Source organism: Tympanuchus pallidicinctus, unplaced genomic scaffold, assembly GCF_026119805.1.
Source record: "Tympanuchus pallidicinctus isolate F22 unplaced genomic scaffold, pur_lepc_1.0 scaffold17, whole genome shotgun sequence".
Taxonomy (NCBI): domain Eukaryota; kingdom Metazoa; phylum Chordata; class Aves; order Galliformes; family Phasianidae; genus Tympanuchus; species Tympanuchus pallidicinctus.
Window position 1 is genome coordinate 6,374,139 of NW_026294690.1, and position 27,435 is coordinate 6,401,573.

General features: G+C 46.3%; 1 protein-coding gene and 1 long non-coding RNA gene across 6 annotated transcripts in view; both read right to left on the reverse strand.

Moving 5' to 3' along the window:
* The window catches only part of LOC128078484 (uncharacterized), a 41,827-nt gene extending 40,253 nt beyond the window's left edge, over positions 1-1,574 (reverse strand). Inside the window, exons 1-2 of the long non-coding RNA XR_008205674.1 lie at positions 1,100-1,574; positions 909-995 (exon numbers count right to left, since the gene is read on the reverse strand). This is a non-coding gene — a long non-coding RNA (uncharacterized LOC128078484). The remainder of the gene's footprint in view (positions 1-908; positions 996-1,099) is intronic.
* Positions 1,575-2,909: 1,335 nt separating this feature from the next.
* Positions 2,910-24,021, reverse strand: CARD19 (caspase recruitment domain family member 19). Of its 5 annotated transcripts, none has more exons than XM_052678626.1 (6): positions 23,902-24,021; positions 15,954-16,096; positions 14,436-14,589; positions 10,723-10,782; positions 8,687-8,758; positions 2,910-7,289 (listed from the first exon to the last, which is right to left on the reverse strand). In XM_052678626.1, the coding sequence occupies exons 1-6, from the start codon at positions 23,915-23,917 to the stop codon at positions 7,177-7,179; spliced, it is 558 nt and encodes a 185-aa protein (XP_052534586.1). In that variant the 5' UTR covers positions 23,918-24,021; the 3' UTR covers positions 2,910-7,176. The 5 variants fall into 5 exon arrangements, with proteins under 5 accessions (XP_052534586.1, XP_052534589.1, XP_052534585.1 ...); XM_052678629.1 differs by lacking the exon at positions 23,902-24,021 and adding an exon at positions 22,664-22,809 and having other exon boundaries at positions 10,741-10,782; XM_052678625.1 differs by lacking the exon at positions 23,902-24,021 and adding an exon at positions 22,664-22,804.
* Positions 24,022-27,435: the final 3,414 nt, after the last annotated feature.

Sequence of the window (27,435 nt, forward strand, 5' to 3'; positions counted from 1 at the left end):
CACATTCATGCACTATTTTACACGTTTCCAAAAAAAGGCAAAGATCCAGTGTGGAAAACTGGTCAAACTGGTCATCCTACAGTGTAATCTGTCAAACCACAGGAAATGAGGCTCACTGGAAACGTGCTTCCTTGGGCAAGAAGAAGCTGGTGGTAGGCATTCATATGTATAACTCAGTTCTGATAACCCGCCCACTTAACTTGAAAATAAACACTCCTTGTAAATCTGCAGACCTCCCTTAGGTTAGAGGCAGCACACAGCATGTCAACTGCATTGCGACTGACGGGAGCAGGGCCTCTCTTGGTTTGGATCCATGGAGGGAAAACCACAGTGCTGCCGTAGGACTCTGTTACACTTTCAGATCAGTGATTCTGAATTTAAATAGATGTTATTTACATTATAATACTAAAATGTGATCCCGTCTTTACATAGCCAATACCACAAACGCTTCATTTCCATTAAGAAACGCAAAGCCAGTAGTAAATCAAGAGACTCGAGACAGCCTCAGCAGCATTGTTGCACCACACACAGAGCAGCAATCTAAAAAAGCTAAAGTAGTGCTGTTTAGTTCTTTGGACAGCAGCTTTGTCACTGTCATACCAACATCCAGAAAAGGATACCACAGGAGAGTACCACTGACATTGCATTTCACTTAGAATAACCTCCGGAAACAACTGGTACCCCAGAAACCAACGTATAGTAATTATTTACAAATTGCCACTTTGTAGAGGGAGTCATGGCTTGACACTACTTGAATACACATAAATACATCGACCTTCCCTCAACGTGCCCCACAACACTTGGTTCCAAAGCACCTGCTCATGCTGGGTATGGAGCTGCAGAACTGGTGACCAAGCACAGCCCACACCCCAACTGCCTGACACCTTCAAGCCTTCAGTACAACATACCTGGTAACAAGGCATCCTCCAATGGGTTTGTGCTTGTTCATACAGCCCTCCAGCCATCACACAATCTTCTTATCAGATCCTCTCAGCCTAGACAAGAATCAAACATCCTTTCTCACTCCACTGTTGCCCATATATCACCTCCCCCACATTCAGTTACCCATCACATCCCCAGGTGAGAAAGGAGAGCCTACCTCCACAGCTGAGGTACATAACGAGTGAGGCAGGAGGGAGCCAATCCCAGTGCCCCAAGGGAAGCCCCCACTCATGGTCCCATTTCTCACAGCTGCTGGTGATCACAAGTGTCAGGAGAGGAGCCACAAGTTACCCAGCATACATCATAGCAAACAGTGGAAGACATGGAACATGATCTTCTAGAGAATCCATAACCATCTGTGGCGCAACCTGCCATCTGGGTTCTGTGTGGGAATGGCAAAAAGATGCCCTTCCTTGTGATTGCATGCAGGGAATGAGTCTGAACTCCCTTTTTCCTCTCTCCACAGACTGTTGAAGCAGAGATCAGTTCTCATGGCGCTCTTCTTCTTGTATTACTTCCTGGCACACACTGTTTGGTGCCTAGCTGCTGTCCTGGGGCAGTGCCACAGCCCCACGGGAGAGGCAAACCTCTTACTGGTCTCCCCTGCAGCTGGTCTAGGAGTTCTTCCTCTGTTTTTTGGCAGGATAGGACTGAATTATTTAGGAGAAGAGTTGTAAATCAGCAGCTACAATACACAGAGCCACACCAGAACTACCAAACACTGCCAGCTGTTTGCCCTGGCACCAAAAATATATGAGAGGAACAATTTCATCACCACCCAGTATTACCCCAACTGTTTGGCATCAAGGAAGAAAATTAATTAAGCTGTTGGAAATTAATTAAGCTGTTGATTCTCACATCTGTGCTGGAACTGTGAAAACTATGCTGATAAAAATCACGTGGGAAAGCCCAGCAGCAGTCCTATCCCATGCCACCTCTGAGAGCACGACTGTGGCACAGGGCCGCAGTCATCCAGCCCAGATGCTGTAAGCCTCCCATCTGCTGCCATGCCCTTTGTTTTCCATAGGTACAGCAGCAGTGTGCTTGTTGTTTCTGGGTCTCACCTTCCTCTTTAGGGGCAGGTGAATGCCCCTCTTTGGGAATGGCTGCTGGCAGCATGGGCAGCAGCAGCAATGAGTAGGGCAGGAAGCCCCTGCTTGCTGTGGGAGGCTGCAGGGTAGGAGGTGCACAGGGCTTGGGCACCCACCGCCATGGCTCACAGCCGCACCAGCAGCCTGCATGGAGCAGCCCAGCTCTTAGAGGTTTCTGCTTCACTGGTATTTGCAATGCTATTAAAGATTTAGCAGCACCAAAATGTAAGAAAGCTTTTTCTTGCAGCTGCAGACTAGCATGGCCTGTGCTCCAAAATGGAAAGGGCAGTTTGGGACTCACCTGAAATGCTCTCCTGCGCATGCAGCAAGGCAGGGCCCCGCTCTGTGCTTCTGCTCCATCAAGTCTGGGGTATAGAGCTGCTGAGGTTTGTGCAGCCATGCCGGTTTGTCACACACATCCTAGCTGTAGAGATGACCATGAGAACAGCTCCTTGCCCTAAGGAACCTCATGGAGGCTGGCATGGGAGGCCTCTGTCCAGCACACCCAGCAGACACACTGCAGAGGAGCGCAATGGCTCAGCCACAACCCTCTTGTTCATTGCCAGACTTATCAAGACTCCTCTTGAAGCTCACACAGGAACGGGCTGCTAACAAGTCTGTCTGCGTGCTCTTTCCACCTTCAGTGCCTTTAGGGGTGGTCAAAGTAAACCCAGGTGAGCCACAACACAGCTGTAAGACCCACACCAGCCTCACTAGGCAATGATTCATAGGGCTGTCGAACCGACACCATGCCAGGGCCTCCCACGTGCCCCACAGCAAATCAACCACTGGAGAGCAGCAGGCAGACAGCCGCCATGAGGACAAGGCGTTGGGCCCTTCTGGGAGGGCAGAGCACATCACACCACACAGCAGCGCTTTGCTCAGTACAGACTTTATTACAGTTTATATTGCCAGCTTCACATAAAAAAAAGAATGTCATTAATTCTTACAGAATTAAAGAAGACCTATGTGACAATAAATGATTACAAAACACAGGCCCTGTGCAGTACAGCAAACAGTTGCTGTTTCTTTGTGTAACAGCAACACTTGATCACACAGCTAAGGCAAGACACGTTTTCAGAGTAACTTCTGATTATGAGAACAGCAGTACAACACATCTGCAACTGCAGTTTTTAACCAAATGTTTTCAAATTATTACAGTATAAGAAAAAAAACAAATGAAAGAACTTAAGGAAGACAGCTTTGCCTAGGCAGTTGCAGCAGCAGCTATCAAGCAGCCCCGCATGCTCTGCAGTGAATGATCACCTCATTAGAGCCCTCGCTAGCAGGCATGCCAGCCAGCACTGAAGCACTTTAAACAGCAGGCTGTCTGCACACGGGGCTGTGCACACCGATAGTGTGAGCTGTCACCTCGCCTCCCAGCTCAGGATGCAGACGCCCCACTCTGCCTGAGCTGCTCGGCCTGCCTGCTCGCTGCTGGGAGCTGCCCAGCAATCCTGCTGGGACCTCGGCAGCACGGACACTAGGGCTGAGACAACGGCGTGCAGTTCAGCTTTGCTTTAAATCAAAATGCCCATTGATGAAAAAAAGCAAGGAAGGAAGACTTTGGGGGTAGATAGTGGGACAGCAGTGAGGGGCTGCACTCCCTGGAGCTGCAATGAGCCCTGCTGGCACAGCCCTGTGGGCACTGTTGACATCCCGCATGCTTCCACTCTTGTCTGTCAGTCTGTTAGATGTCAGTCCTCCTGCCCACCTCTCCCCAGTGCTATGTTTGCAGACATCAGAACTGCTGGGCTCCTCAGCCCATGCTGCTCCTTATGCTGCAGGAGAAAAGCAAATATTTTTCTTCTCCAACCAGAGCTGCACAATGTGAGAGGTTAAGCTGAAAACAGGACTGCTTTCTATTAGCTCCTCTATGTCTACCGTATGTTTACCACAGCGTTTACAAGAACATCCTCTATCCTCTGTGCGCTCAGCCACCTACTGAATTTTGCAAATGCAGGACAACTTCCCCCCACACACAGCTAACACACTCCCAAATACCAGCACAGCTACAGCAGCAAACACAGCCTGACTTAACAGGGGAGCTGGGAGTCTGCAGCAATACAGGCTCATCCAGGCCCTACATAATTTACTTTGAAGTGAAGAGCCGTGCTTGCCCAGAAGGACCTGACTCCCAGGCAGGTACATATGTACCTCCTCCAGGAACTAAGTACAGCATTGTCACTTCATCTGCCTGCACTTGCTGCACACTTGTGAAGAAGTGTATTAAGCCATGGCATTTGTTCCTGAAAGAAAAATCTTCAAATAAAATGCGTATCTCCCAACAGTCTCACCTGCAGTGCTCTGTTCTACCCCAGAGAACTACAGAACACCTGCTGCAATTCTGCCTGACTTCTTGAAACCTTTTGTAGGGATTACGGCAGTGAAGGGAAAAGGAGGGAAAGGAACCAAGTCATTGCTTTCTCCAGAGACTACACACTACACAAACCTATGCACATAACAGTTCTAAACCTTGCCTCAATTCTCACACTAAAAACTAGCACTGACAGAGGAACGGATAATTTTCTGTTCTTTGCTGTCAGGTCATCACCAGTGCTGGGATGAATCCGAGCTTATTCTTCCTCCCAGCCCTAGCCCTGAGGATTGCTTGTCCTGGCATTTTTTTCCTAAGAGACATTCTCATCTTAAGCAACCTAAGAAAAGGAAGAAATACAGCCACAGCCTTCAGTAAACTTTCCAATTCTCATTGTTTTCAAGGCTCAAGGAAGCCTCTTGGCATAAGGAAGTGGGAGGGCCGCATGCAACCTCACAGCCACTGCTGCTGCAGTTCAGACAAGGCACTGACAGCTTCTGCAGGCTACAGCAACAGTTCACAGCAATTTGCAACCTGTTATTTAAGGGTGAAGTGCTGGATAACCCCAGCAGAAGGAACCTGCCTAGCAGCATCATAACCTCTGGCTTTGCTTTGAAATGAAATGTGACTGTTGAGAATATTGTGAATAATATTTCCACGTAAAATGGAATACTGTTCCTGTGATGATGTTTCAGAGTTGGCTTTAAGGCAAAGATTTAAAACCCCTTTGGATTTCAAATCTATTTTTTCTAGCCCCCTAAAAAGGTGCTGCTTAAGGGATTTAAGCAACAGAGGGGAGCGTAACAGTTAATTCCAAATGCTATAAATTACAGATGGTTTGTTGGAGGAAAAAACAAACAGCAAATACAACAGGACATAACTAAAGCCCATCCCAAGATGGAAGGCAGCACAGCAGCAGCTCATGGTGCAACTCAGGCAGCAAAGCTGTTTGGCAGTGCTACAGGAAATGCTCTCGTCACCGTCAGAGTTCTCTCCCTAGTAAGATTCCCAAGGAGATTAGATCAAGGAGACATGAGAGATGGTGGGATGGAGACAGGGGAAAAGTAGTCTAAAACTGCCCTGCTGAGTGTTACTTTGCCTGGCATTTGTATGTTTTCATCAATCAAGCTGTCAAGTGTGTATCAAACCCTGTGGCCCACTGCAGACCTTGGAGTATGTCCACCTACACAAAACACTGCCCAGTAGGTTCTCAAGATTTCACCTCCTGCGCACTGTGCAGGAGGCAGAAACATTGTCAGAAGAGTAGAATCAGGAGCTGTTGAGCCCTTTCATCTCTCAGATGCTTCTTGAAAATATGCTTTGGGTCTTTTATTCGGAAGCTTGGCCCTGTACACAATTCTTCTTTTGGACTACACCCTTGCTACTGTGTCTGGTGAGTTGTCCTGGAAAGAAATACAGCTACTGTGAGATGATTTGCTTGCGAGAAAATGTTGACATTTTTATAGCATGAATGAAGCTTATAGCTTCAAGGCAATCTTCAATCTGAATGTTTTGAGAAAACCACTTAGTCTTCCATGGGATGGCTGCCTGAATAAGTAGCAGCTACAGCACAAGGCACCATGCACTGAAGGATCCCAAGAGAAATTCTAACAGCTTTCAATTTGATTTGGAATTTTCATTCCAGTGAAAGAAGAGACAAAGCATCTTTCTCACTACATCACACACAGTCCCATCCCCTCACCAAATTCTTTACACTCTTGAGCAAGCAACTGAAGAACTACCCCCTGACACTGCCACTTCCCACTGTACTGAGCTAGGCAGGACCATGGTTAGAGTCATAGACCCTGCACGCTTAACTTGCAGCCCTGTCTCCCTGAACGACCCTCAAGAACTCTGATCTTATTCTGTTTGTTGAAGATGCTATTTGCAAGTTTTCCAGGTTCCAACTTACAGACGAAAAACATAAAACCAAAATGGCATTATGAGCAACCTCAGGCTCTCCAAATAGGTAGACATATTTTTGGCCATTAAAAAAAAAAAGTCAAATTTGACGTCCTTGCAAAACACTGTAGATTTCTTGGATGTACAGTCCCCAGAACACCCCACTTGGAAAAGACAAAGCCAAATCTGAGAAGTCTCCTTAGTAATTTCAAGTGCTTCAGATCTGACCTTGCAGTCCCCCAGAACATTCCTGGGCTGGGTGCTGGCCTGCATGAGCTCCTGCGCATTCAAACCGTGGTGTACAGCTGAACACAAGCTGAACAATGCAGGTGGAAGGATGCACAAACAGGAGGACTGCAACACATGGCAAGGACACGTGTATGACTAGGCATATAGAGGTAACTGGCACTGAAAAGCTTTGCAGGAGCCAGTGCCCACCTGAGCTCAGGTAGTAAATATAAAGGATTCAGACAAAACAGACAGTCCTGAGATAGAGATCAATTTCTTAGTAAGGCTTTGAGTGTGTGTGGTTTTGGTTTTTTCTTTTAAGCGCTTTTCTTAAATTAATTACCATAAAAGACAGGCTAGCATTCGTTAAACAGTTGTGTTCCTTCATTCCAGTATAAAATACGCATATGCAAACCCGTGATCAGATAGGATATCGTTTCAGAGTTTGTATTAAAAATACTTTTATCCAAATGATAAATATTTTAAAATAAGCATTTACAAAAATAAATGGTCCATTCCCACAAGGAAGGACATATATAGCTGCAAATCTAAATACATCTTGAGGCAACACAATTATTGATGAAACTAGTTAATAAAATCTTTGGTATGAGAGTATAGTACATTAATATTCATGCACCGTTGTCTTCCCTTGGCAGACACACTGTACAGATGTCTAAGCGAAGAGGCAGCTTTTCCTCAATTTCTTGAGATGTCTTCCAAATACAGCATACAAATTTTTCTAACATGTCTTCCTATGATAATAGGAGAAAAACCCAAGATTCTCCTGGATCTTCCTATTACTTTTGCATCTAAAACAGAAATGAAGATGGGAGGAAAAAGAACACGAACACAGTTAAATTTCATTCTAGTAAGTGAGCAGCATCTACAAAAAATAAAAATCAATACAAAAATTACTCTAGAGGAAAGCCTGTTTCCTTCAATATTGCATGCATCAGCTGCCAAGACAGGATAACGATGAATACCAGCGTTGCTGCAATTGCAGACACACAAACAGGAGCCGACTGAGCTAGGGATGGCAGCAGCTCTGCACCCAAGCATTGCCCTGAGCACTGTGAGGACCTGGCTCTGGTGGCCATTACTGCTGGGGAACAGAGACACTGCATAGGTACAGGAAAGAGAAACAAAAGCTGAAAAGTCTTGGAAAAAAAGACCTGGGGAGCTCTGGGGACCTGGGAGCTCTGGGTAATTAAGTGGGATCAAGGGAAGTTACAGGAAGTTGTCTGGGGTTCTTTTTGAAAATGCTGGTGCTAAAACAGGTGAAGGAAGACAAAGGCAGCTAAGAAAGCAGTAGGGTTAGCCTATGCTATGGCCTAATGGTTCCCTTTTAGTCTTAAATCCTGACTCCAGGGAAAGTCCTGCTGAGGGACTCAGATCTGGGAACGAAAGGGAACACAGCCCAAACATCCATGAGCTGGGCTACAGATCAGGGTCAGCAGCCCACAGCTCCTGGAAAAATGTCAGCAGCAACACCCAACTGTGACTGCTGTGAGCAGGAAATGAGGAGCAGACGGCACCGATCCAACATGAAGTTTGAGTTCTGCTCCCTACCTACCACACGAAGACTGACACCTCCCACACTGCAGAGGCACAAGAGGATCCCTCTGCACCAGCTGTCCGCTCCCACTGGTGCTTGCTCACCAGAGTCAACCCAGGATCACATACCAACACCTCTCTGCTAAGAGTCACCCTCTGGGAGAGCAGCAGGCAGGACTAGGAAATGGAGCAGGTATCTGCAGCGTGATGCAGAAGCTCCCAGTCACCAGGCATGGCAAACACCCCGCACTGCAGGGTGAACACTGCAGCTGCTAAGGCTCAGTTGGCTGCACCAAGTCCCAGCACTGCAGATGGTCGTGGCTCCCCAGAGGTGTGGGACCAGCGGGTTTGGGCTTCCCTTCTGCCTCCGCCTCGTAGCTGCTGGGAGCCGTGACCCACTGCCATAGCAACAGGAGCTCACATGATGACTGACTTTTAAAAGAGCCCCTGTTTGTGGCATCCTCTGTCGACAAACAATCCATTATTTATATCTCGGCATGTCTGAAGTGCAGTTTGCATCCTAACCTCATTAATGAATGATGACACCTTGACCTGCTCTATTAAGTAAGCTGTGTTAGACTGAGAAGCGCATTGCTCTCCCCATCACGAGCTGAAGTAAGGCAATCAACAGGAAAATACCAGGGTAGATTACCTGAGTTACAGCAATACCAAAATAAGGCAAATCCTGCTGCTGCACTGAAACAGGCGAGGAAAAACACTGGGCCTAGAGAAAATGGAAAAGGGGACTCATTAAGACAGAGCAGAGAAGTGAAAGTTTATCTCAGTTCATAAATCATCAATTGCTGTTCATATGCATAACTAAGTGTACTCAAATGAGGTTAACACATTCACAGTTATGTATGTGCTGTAGCTAACGTACTATGAAGAACATTTATTGTACTGCAATTAGTTTTTATTACAGTTACTTTGACACCATTCATTGTTCATCTCTGTTCACCTGTGTTCTAGTCAATGGAAGCAAGAGTCTTCTGAGGCATTTTCTTAGCCTAAAACTTGGTGTAAAGAAACCCTTTAAATACTACAACCAAATAGTAAGCAGATCACTGGGACATAACCCACACAGTGCAGTGTCTTACTCCAAAACTCGCCTCTGTTGAGTCAGTGTACTGCCCACAGGGAAGAAGTATTGTGAAAATACACCACAAGATAACTACAATTCCATACAGTTCCATTCCAAGCAAGTTGTTAGGGTTTTGTATGTTCCCTTTCTTTGCTTTTGCCTACCACTGAAATTGCTGCTTTCTCTGAATCCTGCTGCTCCACTGGCTTCAATCACACCTCACCGTCCTTCTATACAAAGTGTGTATGATCAGGCTTCATCAAAACAGCAAATGCCAGAGAAGGAGAACAGAGCTGATGCCAGAAGCCCAGGCACTGCCAAGCATCAGCTCCGTTGCCTTGTTTCCAATTAGCACACAGGACTCACTTGATTCCTGTGGCTCACTTATTCCAATAGCATTTGTGCATGCCTCCATATAAAATGGAACAGGAAAGAACTGTGTGTGATTATATATATATGTATATATATGTATATATACACAGATGTTCCACAAATGATGCTTTCATGACAAAAGCAAATATTCTTGTTCCTGTTCACGATTCTGAAATGCAGTGCCTCACACATACCTCAAACAAATCTCTCACTGGAAACACTGCTTTAATGTGCCTGCCTGGAATTACACACAGCTTAATGCTGATGCTCAGTATTGATGCTCAATGGAACCTTTCTAATTCATGCTTATCCATTAACGAAGACCTCAAAGATGTATATCTGCCTCTTTATCATCTAATCATTCCATTTGTATTTATGACTTTGCCATGACTACACCTACATTTAAACTGCACCTGTCAGTCCAGACTAATGAGTCAGTGGAGCCAACCACATTAGAGTATTCAATAAGCAACCAAACAAAACCACACAATGAGTTACAATGTGTTCATTTCAGCCTTCTTCCCAGGCAAAAAACTGTCACAGAAGCTTATATAAGACTCTCGATCTCTCATAATCAAATTTTTAAATAAAACATCAACTAACATTTAAATGAGAAAAAGGTCACAATGAATTAAAAAAAAAAAAAAAATTACATCTTTCTTTCAGTTTCTTTCATTCTTCAATTCCTTTTCAAAACATCTTCTAGTGACTAAAATTACTGACCTCCCTGTAAACTGGACATTGAGAAAGGAAGAGCAAGTAAGCTTAACATGTTATTCTACAGCAGATATACCTAAGTTTACTCTCGCTCATCTGTTATTTTGTTGTTTTTTGTGTTTTGTTTTTTCCCCAAAGGATTTGTAATTAAATTGGAAGCTTAAAAAAAAATAAAAAAAATCTGAAAGCTATAAAAAAAAAAATAAAAAATCCCAGCAGCAGGATAGCCTTTATTATTCAAGCATTGGAGAAATCATAGTAAATGAACAGCTTAGCTAAAACAGCACAAGTAAAAATACCACTGTAAATATTGATTAAACTCGTCTCTTGAATTTCCTGGCACTGGTTGCCTCAGCAGCAGCTCAGTAAGCTTCCTTCCATTCATTCTGCTTAGATGGTGACAGTAAAGACATCGTAAAACAAACTATGTTACATGAAATGCAAATTATATAATAAAATAAATTGCATCATAATCTGAAAAGCCATTCCGTAAAGTGACACTGTGTGCATTTATTTACCCCTGTCATTTAGCATACATTTCTCCTTGTCAGTGTCTATCTCTGCGGAATCTGTGGTTTCTAGAAACAAAAGCAACATATCAGAAGTTAGTATTCAGCTCAAGCAAACACAAACATAATAAGCACATGCAAAATACCACACGGCCAAAAAATACCTCTTTTTGACATGAAATATTAGCCCCTCTAGAAGTAAATCATTGCTACACTTACACCTGGGTGTATATTGATCAGAAGACAGCCACAGGTCATTTGAATGCACCATGAACAGCTGTAAGGAGCTGCAGCAGTACCTCCCATCTGCTTAAGCCCTGCCTACAGAAGGAACGTTACATACAGCAGCTCTTGGATTCACACACGAGGGACACCGACTGAAAATCCCTGGCACACTTGATTACTTCAGAGCAGTCAAACTGCTTCCCAAGTGAGGAAAGCATGAAGTACTCCTTCTGCAACGCCAGAAACTTGTAGCGTAACACATACAAAACATTTGTGGGCCAAAGCACACGCTAATCTGAGAACAACCTTCTGATTGAACGTACCACCACCCTTCTGTTCTTGAGTAAGTCTCTGGGCATTGGTGCATCTGGCAGACGGAGCCCTTGGAACAAACTGCTTGGCACATATTGCTTACCCAAATTCTGCTCTCGGCTAAATACACATACAGTCTCTTTTGAAATCTGGAGGGACTACATACTAACATTTGGCATAAGTAGTTTTGGCCTCTAGATGACATTTTTCTGTGAACTCAAGTAGAAAAGGAGGTTGACCTTAAGCTTTCCAAGAGTTAGCAGCAACGAAGCCATTTAGTTGAAACAAGAATTCAGAAGGCAGCAGTATTGCTAGGTCTCTTCTTTCACTTAGAGACCTGCCATGAAGGTGTACTCCAAGCTAATCCTCCGCACTTGTAGGACGAAGGAATAACAAAACAGCCTCTTGAAGCACCTGAGACAGGACAGACATCAAGGCTCTCCTCAGGCATGCCAGGATGGGTGAGAGGACACTAAGGAAGCTGCTGTGGAGTAAAGTACCCAAATAGTATCTGTGCTTCACTGGAGCAGGCCCAGCCTGATTCTCCTCCATTTCTGCATGTCTCCCATCCCGTGAGGGGGGACAGCATGGCTCTCCTGCAGAGCAGCAGCATTGCAACCACTTGGCTGCACACTTGGGAGCCACTGAAGGAGAAAGAATTGCTGCAGAGCCTCCCACAACGTACTCTGTCAATGGCAATCACACATGCAGACTGCGTGTTTTGAGGGCAGTCTTCTCCAGATAACCTAGCACACAATTCCTCACGCTTCCAGCTCTGCACTCCTGTCAAGCTACCATTGGGCAGAACTGAGCGGATCCTTTATCCTTCTAGTTCGTGTAAAAACATTCTCTGAGTCACATGGAAAACTCATTTGGCTTCAGTAGCTGCGTCAGGGTCTGTGCCATGTGCCTTCTCCACCCTCTAGTGGGAACTCGTAGACATTGCTGAACATCTCACTTCCAACACTGTATTCGAGGCAAAGAAACTTTGTTCTTGCACAAATTTTGAAGGTTTCGTTTGTTTTTTAAATAAGAACAAAATCTTTGAAAGATTCACCTGTGTGGAAAATACTTTTCAGATGCACAGCTGCATGTAATCTATGGCATACAATCTATTTTGTCCAGGCCACAGATCACCAGTGCCCCAAAACATTTCTTACAAGCCTGCTTGCTTCAGTTGGACCTGTGTCCTTAGAACAAACTCCCCATGTTAGCAGTGACTGTTCCCTGGGGTCCCTTTGCATAATGCAATAGCAGCCAGTGCTTTTGGGGGACCACAATCAGTCTATTTTTAAACTAATATACTGAGCTCTATTGCTAAACCAGCTTGTATCAGTCACCAAGGTGCAAAGCTGAGCATGCTTCTGCTCTGGCTAACAGCACTGTGCAAATTTCCTTTCTGCTGCCTGTCCAGCTGTGACAAGAGCAAATGCAGTGGGAAGAGTCTTTGTCTCAACATCACACAGCCTCCAACAAGGGTTTTATGGGTACAGATGGCCTTGGGCACAGCTATGCTATTATGAGCACCCAGCTAACTTCTCTATGGGATGTAGGCAGGACTTGGCGAAGATAACTTAAATCTCATTTTCAGAAATGGCTCAATAGTCAAAAGTATTGAATGTTAACAGAACTTAAACCATCAAAATACTCTTAAAATTACGTTCTTAGTTGCTGTTAATTACTAAAGACTGTCATTCAGTCAGTTTGGCAGAAAAACCTGTGGCTCTACACCTCTCCCTCAGGTGAAAATGACAGATTCACAGCTATTTGATCGAGGAGCCTGTTCCCTTCCCCCTATGGGCATGACTTCTGCAAGGTGATCAGCAAATTACAAGCATGCTTTAAAGCTGCCATGAGGCTGATTCCATAAGGTCTCCCTGTTCAGTATGATTTGGGTATGGAATTTGGAAAGCTGGGGCAACTTGGCAGCCTGTCTGTGCAGGCAGTGAAATGGTGTAGTCTCCCAGCTGTTTTCTCTTTGTGCTAGATAGACACAAACCTTTTCTTTCAACACAAAAGGCTAAACAAGGCTAGAAAATGTTGTACATCAAAAAGTCATTACAATTTATTTTTTTTGGTAATTAATATGCCACAGTCTAGAAATAAAGGAGATACAATTTTTTTGTTTGCTTTTGTTGGTGGTAGTAGCTTTTCTTTTGCTTGTTTGTTTTTAAAACCTGTTGACTTTTGGTGCAACACTTTGAATCTAACTGGAGCTTCACCCACATTGCTAAAATTTCCCCTCAGCACATAACTGAGTTTCTAATAACTAGAGATCAATTGTCCAGTGAAGCAATAGAGCTGTTAGACCGTTTATAAGGACTTTTTATACTACAATCCTTTTGCAGTATCATTAACTTAAACATAGACCTTTTCCTCAAGCTGCTCAGGTCATTTCTGTGTGCTGGAGGCCTGAACATACTTTCCATGCATTTGGAACACCGCTCTTTTTCTCCAGATCTCTAGATGATAAAGTAAAACCAACACATAGGAAAGTCAGGCTTGATACTTTTCTTTAGAGAAATGAGCTCCTTTGTGTATAGAGTCAAACTTGTATATATGTATGTACCTCAAAAGCATTGAGGCCCAAACACGTACATATTTTTGGTGGGCAATTTTATGGACATCAGTCAGGCACGTGAACTGCACAAAATATGTCCTGCATTTAATGTCACAGAGATTGGTGTCTCTGTTCAGCATCAGAAGGACCTATGAATGAAGCATGATTTAACAACATGGTTGCTTCATCTTCAACTGGACACAACTGGACGATCTATGTATTGGGGGAAAGGCAAGATTCCCAACCATTGGGTTTTTGTGATTAACAAATCTGAGGTTACTTTGCTGTAATGTTCTGATTTGCTACCAATTAGAATAAGCATAGTGAAAATAAAAAAGCCAGGAGGGGCCAACCATTACGTAGAGGAACTGTCCTTCATATGAATGATATTGCTAACTTACAAGTAGAACTTGAGCTGTTTCAAAGGCACAGACTCGTATTTCAAGGCTATCAAAGAATTTCGAACAGCCTACACCAGCCAACAAAGAACAACTATGCAGTCAAATCCACATATGGGGGATAAATAAACAATCATTTAAATAATCTGAACAGAAGAAGTGAAATGAGGTTTCATAATTCACTGATGAGGAAATAGACAACTCAGTCCAGTTACAAATCAACTTACTCAAGATTTTCCTGCTTGGCAGGTCATTATAGAGCTGTTCAGCATTGATCTGTAGAGCCCTGTAAAATTCCTGACAGTGTCTCTCTCCTTTCTTCTGAAGGTGCTTTATCAGATCTGAGAGCCTGGTATGGAGTGATGCCTTTGGATTCCTGAACTGTAAGAGAAAAGCACTCATCAGAAAAGAGATTACAACAGCTAGAGAACAATTTCACATTATTTTATGGTATGACAGAGAACTGAGCCCATTTTATATTGCCAAAAACAATGGGCCAGAAAATTAAGGGAACCTATGTATACGTTGCATGGGACACTTCAATACACTGAGCTCCATCTGGAAGCATCTCTTGATGGTGAGCACATTTTCTCTGCCTTTCCTCTTTTATTTTTCCCTAATAATGTGACAGCTACTCCACATTTGATGTTTCTCCCCATTCTATTCAATACTTGCCACTCTACAATTTGATTCTGACAGCAAACAGAAAACATGAATGTACACCCTACGGAATTCTGATGTTTTCAGGTTTTCCCTTAGTTGCCTAGTGGTGATCACCCAAAAAGGTATTTTATACTGATGACATTAGTCACAATATTGGAGTGTTCATCATCCCAAGACTACACATTTGATTGCTTCCAGCACTGCTGCATACCCAATGCAGTGTTTATGAATTCTCATTACTCAAGCACCATGGCAAGCAGCTGCAGAAGAAAGCTTTTTTTTCTATGGTCTAAAATATGATGAATTCTAGAAGACATTACAAAGAGAATGAAAATGTGCACTCTACCCACATCAAACTGATCCCAGAGTATCTGGAAAGCGACCAAAACCATTCTCAGCAGAGCATTAGATTTCATACCAGTGCAGCAGATAACATTTGCAGTACATTTAGTTAGGATCAATTCATTCTCTAGGGGGACAGGAATACAATGTACCTGATACAACACGCCTTATTCTGACAAAGTTCTCACAAGGTCAAATGGATACGGGAGGATGGTAAGCTTCTCAAACTGTCAATAGAGTTGACAGAAATTTCCCTGGACCTATAGGAAAGCAGTACATTTATGTCTGCTAAGTGTAGAAATAAAATAAAGATATATTCTTTTCATATTTATTTTGAAGCTCCTGAGCAAAGGAGGCCTTTCTCCATATACAGTTACGTTAACTCCATCCATTTCTCAGCTCTCACACTTATAGCTGGGAAAAGGGATCAGTGGGGTGAAGCAGCAACTCAGCACATGCACGCCAAATCCATCTTTGAGCTGCTACCTACAGAAAAGAGGTGATCTTATCTGAAAAGTTAGGGATACAATTTTCTTAACACAGAGGCACGCTATGTGAAGACACATTTACTAATCCCAAAAGTGCTTAAGGTCTGCTAATATCACCTCCAATAAAGATGAGTAAGAACACCCAAGGAGATGGGGCAGACTGTGTGCTTTTTTATATAAGTGGACAAAAGGGTCCTAGACAGCTCGCAGAAAAACAACAGAACATTCAGAGATGGAGTAAAATTAAGTTACCTTTTCCGCTTCTGTATTGGTAAGAATTTGGGGGTAGACTCTGTTAAGCTGAAGAATAATTTTATCAACCACTTGCTCATTCAGTCGGCTATTGCTTGTAAGAAAATACATGTCGTGTTGCAGCCGGTGACAATACGACTGATCTAGAGACAGAAGAACACAAAGAACAAACCACAGTAAGTACTTAGCAAGCCATTTTTAAATCGTGTACATTTCATTTTTCTAAGAGTGGTTAAATACCTAAAATACACTGAATTAATACCTAAAATCCAGTAAATTACCAGCAGATAATTTTGGAAAGCTGACTTGCAGCACAGCTGTGTGCTTCAGAGATCCATGCACTCAAAATTACAGGTACCCAAATTCCTGGCAGTCACCTGAGCATCTCTGTCTTCCCAAAGGAAGAAGCTTCTAAACCACTTGATGTCAGGTACTGATGGATACCTCAAATACCTTGACAGTAACCATACAGTCCTAAAGTTAAGCCACTGAAGGTTTTCTACCATTTATAAATAGAAAGTTTGACTGCATAGTTTAAAAATAAGATTTTATTTTAAAAAAATGATGGAAATGTGTTTCATACAGTAAGGTTCTCTCAGATAGAATGGCAAAAGGTCCATATGTGACTGGAACATAGCACAGGGCTGGTCTTTGCCTGCTGCTGAGGACCTGATGACAGCAGGGCTGGTGGTACAGGATGGGAGGCTGGGAAGCTGGGCACAACAGGGTGAAAGATGCACCGGTATCACCCCACCAAGAGTCAGTGATGCCTTTTGTCTAACAGGAGAAATCAGCAATTTGCCCTGTGTAAACAACTCAGAACATTAGGAACAAAATCTCTGCTAACATGCCATGAAACTGTTCAAAGAAGGCAAACTTCCCTTCCACATCACCTGGGAGAGGGGAGAACAAGCATTCAGAAAGCAGTAATTTTTTCTTACCATGACAGTACACTCAAACACACATCTCACTAAAACACCTTTTTTATTTATTTATTTTTTATTAACCTGGACATCTGCAAATACATGAATCAACACTTGCTGTCATTTTGGACACAGTTTCTAATTTGATAATAATGGATTTTGTAGGAGTTCACCTCTTAGCTAATAGCTTTCCCTACAGCACAGTGTTGTGCCACTATGAAATTAAAGACACAGACATGTTCAGGTAGGATTACTGTGCTCACATTAGATTTAGAAACAGAACCATCTGTTACAATGCCTGAAATAAGCATTAAAACACCCAACCTGCATGAGTGTGCTCCACCAGCTCCACTGGTCACCAACCCTGGAAGCACACACATCACACCTGATCGGCACAAACCCCTCCATCCAAACTGAACAGAATAAGAAAGCAGTGCCTTCCCCATACTTAAAGCACATACACGGGTTTATGGTATTTTATGGCATTTTATGGTATTTTTTATGGTATTTTTTATGGTATTTTGGCTACCAGAATAGACCATCATCAGCTCTCTGTGCCCTGTGATTTAGGGAAGATAAACAAAAGAATGAAGGGGAAAAAAGCCAGAAAACAGACACGTGATGCACTGCACCTTTGCAAAGCCCTTGTCCTTCCTATATCATGTTTGTTAATTTTGTTACATCCCCCTTTTTTCTGCACATTTGTAGCCCTAACTGCACTTACAGGAAAGGGTTCACAAGAATCTGGCATCATGATCACTGTGAAGTTACAACTTCTCTAGAATCAAAGTTGCTCCCACTCAAATAAAGGCACGTGGCCATTGATACTGCACAGAGCTGCAATTCCACAAGCACAAAAGTACTTCAGTTCCATTCTCTCTTTGCATACAGACACGTCTCATTTCCATGTGTTTCTAATTCCTAGCCTTTCTGCTGCTGGCTCTCAAGGCAGCCTCACAGCATGCCGTTAGAAACACACCGCGCTATTTGCTCTGCAGTTCCCTTTTGATGCAACAAGTTCAACACTAGCCTCACTCAGGGCTGAGATCAAACGTCTCTTCAAACCCACTCATCTGGATGCACTACAGGCTGAGGTGGGGACCAGGAGACACTGATAGGGCATCAGGCTCTGTCAAGTTGTCTGCCCATGCCAATACATTGTGGGGAGTGAGGTGCACCTCGCTCGCTACCTCCTCCCTCCTCTGCATCACTTGCATGATCCACAGCGACACTGGATGTCATAAACAACTCTGTTCTTTCTGCAGCCTTACAAAAAGCATGTGTTAAATTGAGGTCTAACAAGCTAGAGAAGAAATTTAACTTCAAAAAACACCTTGACATTCAATCAACAAACCACAGCAAGTACCAAAAGAACAACAAGGTCCCGACAGATTGAATATATCTTAGTTTGTAAAATAACAGCAGCCGTGATGTATCATCTCTGCTTCCCACACACTCCATCGCTGCCTCATCATGGCTGATTCCATGCAGGCAGCACGTGGAAATCTATCAGCAGCAGCCACAGCAGTGAAGCTAATTGTGACCTGCTGGAGATCATATTTGAGCTGACACTCTTTTCTGAGCAGTCAGGAACGCGGTGTGTCCTCATGGCACATCTGTACAGATCCACTGAATCATCACTGGTCTTATCAAGGGCTTTTTGCTGCCATCTGAAACCCGTGCGCTCACACACTGCAGATTGCATTACACTGCATAAGCCTCACTCAGATTTTCTGGGTGTCTCCATTTTCCTTTGATCTAAGCCAAACACACAAGCAAAGAGTGAGTCAGTGCCCCCTGCAGACAGTGCTACCTGTGCCATCTGAGGACATGCCTCAGGCCTGGCTCCAGCATCTGTGTGATGCGCCCCAGCCTCATGGGATGCTCCATTCTCTGCATCCTGCAAAGACACTTCACACACCTGGACCACTGCCTCCCCACGTTACTTCACTCTGGGAGGAGGGACTGGGCACAAGGTTTAAAACATTCTAGTCAGATGTCATCATGCTCAGCACCATCAGAGCAAAACCAAAACCCAGCTCCTCCTCTGCCTCTTCTGAAGCCCGCCAGCTCTCCTCTAATTGGAGAAGTCTTTGCTCAAAGTCTTCGCGACAGGAGCAATGGCTGTGTTCAGCTTCTGGTACATACACCAGGGAAGAGAGAACACACCACAGAACCACCAACCAGTGCACCAGCTGCTAAATTACAAAATAATAACAATTACATTAAAAAAAAAAAAAACAAAACCAAACACAACACAAATCGTCACTGATGCTAATGGCTGAGATGCAGCACCCTGCCCAGGGGTGATAAGGATATCTAGGAAACACACACGTGCATTTCAGACTCCCACGTGCTGCTCCACAGCCTTGCTTGCCCCAGCCAGCTCCTGTCCCCACCAGTGCCACCAGCAGCACAGTGTCCCGAAGAGATGACAGCTACTCAAAGGAAAATTCAAAACCATGCTATGACAACTTTGTTTCTAAGCCGTAGCCACACCAGCATTGCAAGGACCATCAGTCCTTCAGCCAGCACTTGCCTGAGCAGCAGAACTGTGAGACTGAGGTCTCAGCCACAGAGCATGGCACTGTCAGCTGTCTGAGGCCACGGCCTGCAGCTCCACAGCCAGCTGCACAGCCCACAAGAGGAGCAGGCACCAGTGGGGGGCAGCCAGCCTGCAGCACAGGTTGGAACTGGATGGGCTTTACGGTCCCTGCAAAGCCAAGGCATTCTATGACACGCCTCTGCTCCTCCTTCCAAGGGAGGCTTTCTGGCTTACCAGCTTTCTGTCAAGAGACATCAGATGAATGCTGGGGACACCACTAGCATAACTATCAGGTTACAGTGGCGGTCAAGAACTGCTTGGTAGCTTTGTTTTTGCTTATTCTTTCCTTAGAAGACTCCAAATAGCTCTCTGTATAAGGAACAACAAACAGGACAGAGCACACTGGATTTTTGTCTTTGTGTACACTCTTCCACATCCTACTTTTGCTGCCCTTTCAGATAAAAAAATGCGTATTCCTATGGACACATCACCCTTAAATTGCACCCTTAAACCTACACCTAGCATGGTTTAAACAAAAAACAAGCAGAATTTCAAACTTGCAGGCCTGCGCTCAGCCCTTCCATGCTCGATTGCGGCGGTGAACTGTGCTCCCTGCTCCAATCCCAGCCTGGGCCCAGGGGACCTGAAAGAAGCCAGAAGCTGTGCAGGTGGGCATCCCCAGTGAACCACCATATTGATATTTGCATAAGGACTTGTGATACTGCCTCTTACCACTGTATCTTTATTATGGTGTTGATCGCTGGTTATTCTACCTTAATAGCCTGCCTCCTTCAAATTACCAAGCAGACAGATGAGATAAAGCAGATAGAATTTCAACACAACAAACAAAACCCCAATAGATCTTCTTGTTCATCATGCACACCATTCATAAACATTAGTTCTAGAAACTCCAGTGGCATCTGCTGGGCAATGCAAGCTCAGGTTGCAATTTCCTGCAGAAATACCCAATGATTTTCATAAATGTCACAAAGCTGAGCTGATAATTAAAACCTTAAGGCATGCGACCAACAAAGTGCACATGTCTCTGCAGACTCCCTGCTAAAGCATCTCAGCAAAATTTTAGCTTTCACACTCATCTAGTTGTTGCTTTCCCCCTTCAATAGCTCAACAAAGGGGCGTGGAGGACTTAAGAGAGGAAATCTGACTGCACGGAAGTTGCCTGAAATGATGAAACTTCACTGTTAACCAAACCCCTTCCCCAAGAGGAGTGATGGCTCTGCTCCCCAGGCCTGGAAGTGCAGAGAGGTGGGAGGCACCAGGCCCCCTCCAGGCCAACTGCTTCTAACTGTGAGTTCGTCACCAGACAGTGAGAGTCCTTGATAGCAACCTCGGTAACTCAGCATTATCTGACTGTCTTCTAAAAACAGAAAAAAACAAAGCTTTAAATGGCTCTTGAGAGTTGAACGTGGTGTTTCCTTAAACACTTTCCTGTACTCCATGTAAGAGGTAACCAGTGGGCCTTTGGTAAGCAGGAGCACGGTGCCTTGCAGCTGCTCGATCCTAATGAGCAGGAGACTGCGACCCAGTGTCAGTGGCACACTCCCCTCAATCCCGTGTGCCAGCTGAGCTGTGGGATCTGGCACACAGCTGCTGCCTCGAGGTGCGTTCTTCTGCCCACGTCCATTACAAATTCCCCACTTGCAGTGGAAAAATGCATACGCTTAAGTTCAAACCCACGCCTATTTCCATTCAGCGACCGCGAGCCTCAGCACAAGCTCACACGTCCCGTAGGGATGGAGCCCTCGCGTCCCAGCACCAGGCTCACACACAGCCCGGCATCGCCGCGCACTTGCCAAGGGCTTGAGGTTACGCAGCACCGCCGCTTCCCGAATGCCACCCGCAGCCCGGTGACTCACGGGCTGTGACTCACGGACGAAAGCCAGCTCCGAAGCTGCAGCAGCTGCAGGGGTGGCCCCAGCGCGGGGCTCCCGAGTTTACAAAAGACGGCGTTGAGAAACGCGCGATGGCACAGGTGAGCGGCTGCACGCCAACGGAGCGCCCCGTGCGCTGAGCCCGGACACGCAACGACGGGGCTTCCGAGAAAAAAATACAAATAAACTTCCGAAAAACACACGAGACCGCCAGCAGAACACCCGGCACCGCCGCGCCGGGAGGCGACTATCGGGACGCGACCGGCGTCCCCAAAGCGATGCTCCCGCAGACCCCACAGCCCCGCACTCACCGAGCATAGCGGCCCAGCCCGGGGCTGCGGCCCTTCCTGCCTCCGAGCGCTCCGGGGCCGCCCCGGGGCCGGGCAGCACCGCCCCGTCCCGCCCCGTCCCGCGCCACCGCCCCCGTGCGGCCGCCGCTGTGGCCGTGCTGGAGCTGGGGACTCAGTGCTGCGAAAAACACCTCGAGCCGGCGTTAAGCGCCTCGTGAGAGCCGAGAGCAGGAATTCACACTCCCAGCTGTGAGGTTTGTAACGATTAAATGCAGAATGAGCACGGCCACGATTTGCTTTTTCCTCAAATAGTTTAACTGTTCAAATCCCGGATATAACTTCTTCACGAGGAAGCACAGGAACTCTGCGTGTTTTAAAGCTCTCATTAGCACAACATTCCATAAACATTTAATTACCCGTTGACTCATGGAGGCAATGTGCCATTCCTGGCTACAAACCCTGCAGAGAAACAAGGCTGAACCTTGACTTTGCAAATTATGATAAGGAGATACATTATTTATTACTGCAAGCTTATTTTCTTTTACTGAAAAATCTGATATTTTTCTAATGTATGGGGAAATCCTGCATCCTCATATGGCAAAGGTACAGAATGAGCTGTGAGCAGCTCCCAGCACCACAGCAGAGCCTGGGACAGCTCTGATGAAGGCAGCACATCCCAAGCTCTACAGTACCCCCAGGCATCACCCATCACTGCCTGCCCTTCAGCCTGAGGCTGTCCCCTCCCTGTGTTGTATGGGAGCTGCCTGCAGCACAGGGTTCCTGCAGCCCATCTTGCCACGAGTACCTCCACTAACAAACAAGCCCCACGATATGCATGCTACAACTCCTTCCTAAAAGGGAAGCAGCCTCCTTACCTTTAGAAAGATTAAGAATATAGAATAAAAAACTCATTGAAGTATTTTTAATATTGCAAAATACGGCGATGTTTATGGTGCCTGTTCTTGAGAAAATGGAGAGGGTTCAAGCATCCAGAGTTAGTGCCATTTACCTTCAGGAAGGCAGATTTTCTGAGCAGCATGAAAGCAGATTTTTGACTTACCACTATTATTACAGCACATAGCACAACCTTGACCTTGTTGTGGCAACAGAAAGAGGCACTGTCACTTTATGTCTCCTTTCACCACACTCTTAAGGCTATTTCACCTCTCTACTGATATACTGCAGCAGTGGGACAGCACACACGGTGACATATGGCCGTGTCACACAGCCACTCACAGCACTCTCCTGGCACCTCCACCAGCACCTCAAGGGCAGAAATGGAAACACCCAGCGTGGCACAGAGCAAAGCCTCCCCTACAAGTACTGAGCACGGGGTGAAGCGGAGCTGCCAGGAGAGCTGCAGCATGCACTGACTGCAGGTATTTTTGTCCCATCAGCTCTGATGATGATACGGGAACCGGTGGTTAAATATAGCTCCTGCTCACACCCATGGCATGTACGCCTCTGAGCCTCCCCTGCACAGTGTGGCTTGGGCTCAAGGTGCTGGGAGAAACGTGGCCATGCCCCACTCACACAGCACTGCGCTGGGGTCCTGGTAGCACTGCCCACTGCATCCCCTCCTGAGGTCATCCTAACGTGGGATAGTGTTGGTCAGAGGGGACCTTAAAGGCCACCATCCAGCTCCAAGCCAAGGACAGTGCCCGTGGCACTCAGCACAGGGCTGCGCCCCGTCCTCAGGACCAGCAGCAGCGATGGGCTGGTACAGTCAGCTCCACAAACCCCTGTGCTCTGGGCGCAGATCCCGCGTGTTCCCAGAGCACCTGAAGGCAGCAGCTGCTTCCAAAGCACAGGGACTGCTGGAGCTCGGAGCTGGAGCTCGGCTCCTTGGCAGCCCACCCCGAGCTGCTCCCGCGCGGAGGGCAGCCGTGCATTTCCTGTCGGCTGATCCCAAAGCCGCGGCTGTTTCCTCCTGCTTCTTCCCAATCTGTTTATTTATGGAGTTATTTTATTTGCTAAATGTTATACCCTTGCCGAGGCAGCCCCAGCACGCAGTGTTTTCTTATTTATCCGTTAATTGTTACATCGCAATCCGACTTGTTATTTTCCCACGACCGAACGGGAACGGATCCCTGGCAGTACAAACTCTCGTGCTTAAGGAAACGCGAAGAGACGCGCTTTACAAGCTTCAACTGCACGCTGTGCTCCCTCCGCCAAGCCTGAGTGCCCGGCACGCAGGCAGCCCCGAGCAGAAGCCCCAGAACCCCCGGCTTCACCCCGCAGCCCCCGAGCAGAAGCCCCGCAGCCCCGGGTCGGGTCGGCACGCCGGTCGGCACTCACGGCTCCGGTAGAGCATGGCCCATGGGCGGCGCGGAACGGATCTCTCCTTGCGCCGAGGTCAGGGCGGCCTCGAAGCGAAAGGAAAAGCCGGGGGGGGGAGCTGCAGAGTCGAGTCGAGCCGAGCCGAGCCGAGCCGAGCCGAGCCGCCCCCCCCCCGCCGCCTGCGGGCTGGTTGGGTTGGGCGCTTTTTTTTTCTCTCTTCCTTTTTGGCTCCGCCGCAAGTCTCAGCTCTTTGCTCCCTGCCCAGCCCGGCTACTGGCTGCAGGAGGCTTGTTACACAGCCTACGAAGATGCTCCGTTGCTTGTACAGAGGATAACAGTCGGTCTCACAGTGGTCTTCAAAACCACACAGCTCAATATCTGATCCCTTTTAAAATAGAAATCAAATTATACATGAGAAAAATGCTCAGCCCATTATGTTCTCTTTTTTTTTTTTTTTTTTCTTAAAGCACTGAATTGAACAGGTTGCCCGGAGAGGTGGAGGTGCCTCATCCCTGCAGACAGCCAAGGTCAGGCTGCTTGAGCTCTGAGCACCTGATGGAGCTGCAGGTGTCCCTGTTCAGTGCAGGGGAGTGGGACGAGATGGCCTTCAAAGGTGCTTTCCAACTCAAATGATTCTGTGATGACTCTATGAATTCTCTGAAGGCAGGAAGCAAATAAGGCCATTTGGGTATCCTCCCCTTAAAACAGGTGAATAAATAAACTGAGGCTGAGAGAGCTGCTAAAGTGAGATGGAGCAGAGTGCTGAGCACAGAGCACAGCCCCTGCCTGAACTGTGCTCACACTGCAATTACCACCTTGCTGAGCTCCACCTGACTCGGGGCCAGGGAGGACAGAAGGGTGCTGTGCAGTCATGGGTTTGGGAGCGATGGGCGCAGCCTCCAGCTGCAGGCACCTCCTGTGAGGACACCAGCATGCACGGCCATGGGGCTGTGACCTTGAGCACACAGACAGCCTAAGCGCAGACGTGCTGAAGTGCCAGGGACCCAGGAACAAGCTGCTCAGCTCTGCCTTATGTCAGATGAACTTTCATTCCCTGCTTGCTGCTCTGCCAGAAGAGTTTCACGTTTCCCCCACTGCAGTGCATTCTAGCCCTAGCTAGCACAAGAGGAGACTGCTTCTGAAACATCCTGCCTTGGAGAGGGCTGGGAACTGCAGCATTCCCATCAGCTGATGCATTCTGGTTGTGGCCCTTAGCCATGGATAGTGGTGGGGTGACTGCATGAGAGCCTTTCAACATTGACTCTGTAAAGCAGCCTTCTTTGTAACAGTCCTTAAAATATAAGTAAGAAAGATCACCTCTCCCTGTTACTGAAGGAGGGAGTGGCTCAGGTTCCTTGTATCACACAGAGATGTGCAGAGGAATCTCAGAAGCTACTGGCTAGCATGCTGCTGAGCTTTATGCTTGGTCCTTTTAAGCAGAGGATTCAATTAAAGTTTAAAAGTTGTGCTGTGTGACATTGTAGATATAAAAAACAAAAAGTTGAGCAAACAATTTCTATCTGACACTAAGGTTTAGCAGATTCACTAGTTCCTGTGCTTCCAAAGCCACACTGATGACCAGGATGTTTGTGCCTCTTGCCTGCTCCACCCCAACCCCAAGCTGTCCCAGCCCCCAGGCTGACCCCCAACAGTGGGTACCCAGCTGGATGCTGGCATTTCCAGTACCCACGTGGAAAGCCCAACAAAAGCAACATTCACTCCGCGGCAGCACTATGGTGTCCATCCATGCTTCCTTGATCCACGGCTCCAAATGTATCCTTTGCCTTTTCCCAGCCACAGCAGACAGCTCAGGGCCATACGGGCAATGACAGGCAGTCTAGCAGCAGGAGCCAGGCTTCCTCCCAGCCAAATCAGCATCATCAAGGAAACCAAAGGGACTTGTGATTGTTTCTGTTGTTGGATACCTCCAGTCTGAAACTCCTCCCATCAAACACGAGAGTGGGACACCTACATATTTTCGTTTGGAAGCTCCGATTTTCACATCAAACTTACATTGCACGTTAAGAAAACAAGCAGTGAGAGCTGTGCCAGGGCTCACAAAACCCACAGTGCTGTGCTGTGCTGTGATGAGGGCTCCCCATCCCTGTGACCCCAGGAAGGGCTCTGCCAAGGGCGGGGTGCAGGGCTCCATCCAGCACTGCATAGACACTGAGCCTTCCCAGCATGGCAAACAGATTCTTTTTCATTTGTTCCAAAGAGTGGATTTTCATTTAAAAGGATGTCAGGATCAGAAGCTTTCCTACAGCAAACAGCGTGTCAGCTGGCTTAAAAACCAGTCCCTCATCAGTACTTAGCTTAAGATCTTAAAAACTATCTCTTAGTTTTCTGCAAGCAGCCAAAGCTGAGCAGAAGAGCAGTGCAGCAGTCCCAGCAGAGCTGTCTGCTCCAGGAGAGCAGCCCTAAAGCCCAGGGCAGGGAAAGAAAATGAGCAGTACTCTGACAAACACAGCTGGCAGGTTTTTCATCTGCAAGGAATTATCCTACCATCAAGGAATTATCCTATCATCCTGCAATGTGCAACGATTCATTTCTGAGCACCTCTGCAGGGAGGGGGCTGCACTGTGCTTGCGTGTGCAGTTCGGGGTGTTTCAGTTGTTCCATAAAATGTGCATGGAAATGCACTTCCTTTGGAGCAGAAATGGGAACCTGAACCTGAGATCACTGGCTGCCAAGCATGTAAGGGTTAAAAAGCATGTGTACTTAAGCCTCTATTATAGGTTCTCAGCTGCTTTCATCTCCCTGCACAGCGCTCCTTTTCCTCCTGACAATAAATAATGTTTATGTGAGCAATAAAACCAACTCCAGGGGGTGCAGCTGTCATAAACTGAGCACAGACCCAGAGGGAACGGAGCCACAAATCGCATGAAAGACAGCATGGGTGTTGTTTCCTTATCCTGTTGTAACTGTGCTGCCTCTTGGATTAGACACTTCAATAAATGCCAGTGACTGGTGCTCTGCGCGGAGGCACTGAATGCACCCACCTGCACTGCTGCTTCCTGTGGCCTTCTGTGCCAACTGATACTTCAAGCATGCATCCTGCGCTCTTTGTGGCTATCAGAAGCATCTTTTCCCTGGCACTTCTCGTGCTTCTCAGCTCTCCCCTTATTAAAGCCCTTCTGCACGTTCCCCAGCCTTCCTCGTCCTTCACAATTTCCTGAAGCTGCAGCAATGATGGTTCAAATTCTGCTTTGCTAACTCATTACTACTTTTACTTCCATCATGGAATCAGATTTACCTAAACACCTGCTGTCTTCTTGCTTTACTCTAGGCTGCAATGTCATTGCTGGGTGAAAACTCACTGGGTGCAGCAGCAGCAGCTCCTCAGGGCTCCTAGACCAGCTGGGGGTCTGCGGCTGTGCCCTGCTGCACCACTCCATCCATGGCCTCTAAACACAGAGCAGTGCAATTAAGCAGTAAGTCCTCCCTTCTGCAGAACAAGAGGGGCTTTTAATTAAAAAACATCTTACTGTCATTCTATCATACCACTGTGTAAAAATATGGGGGATTTTTCTTCCTGATATGTTTACAATA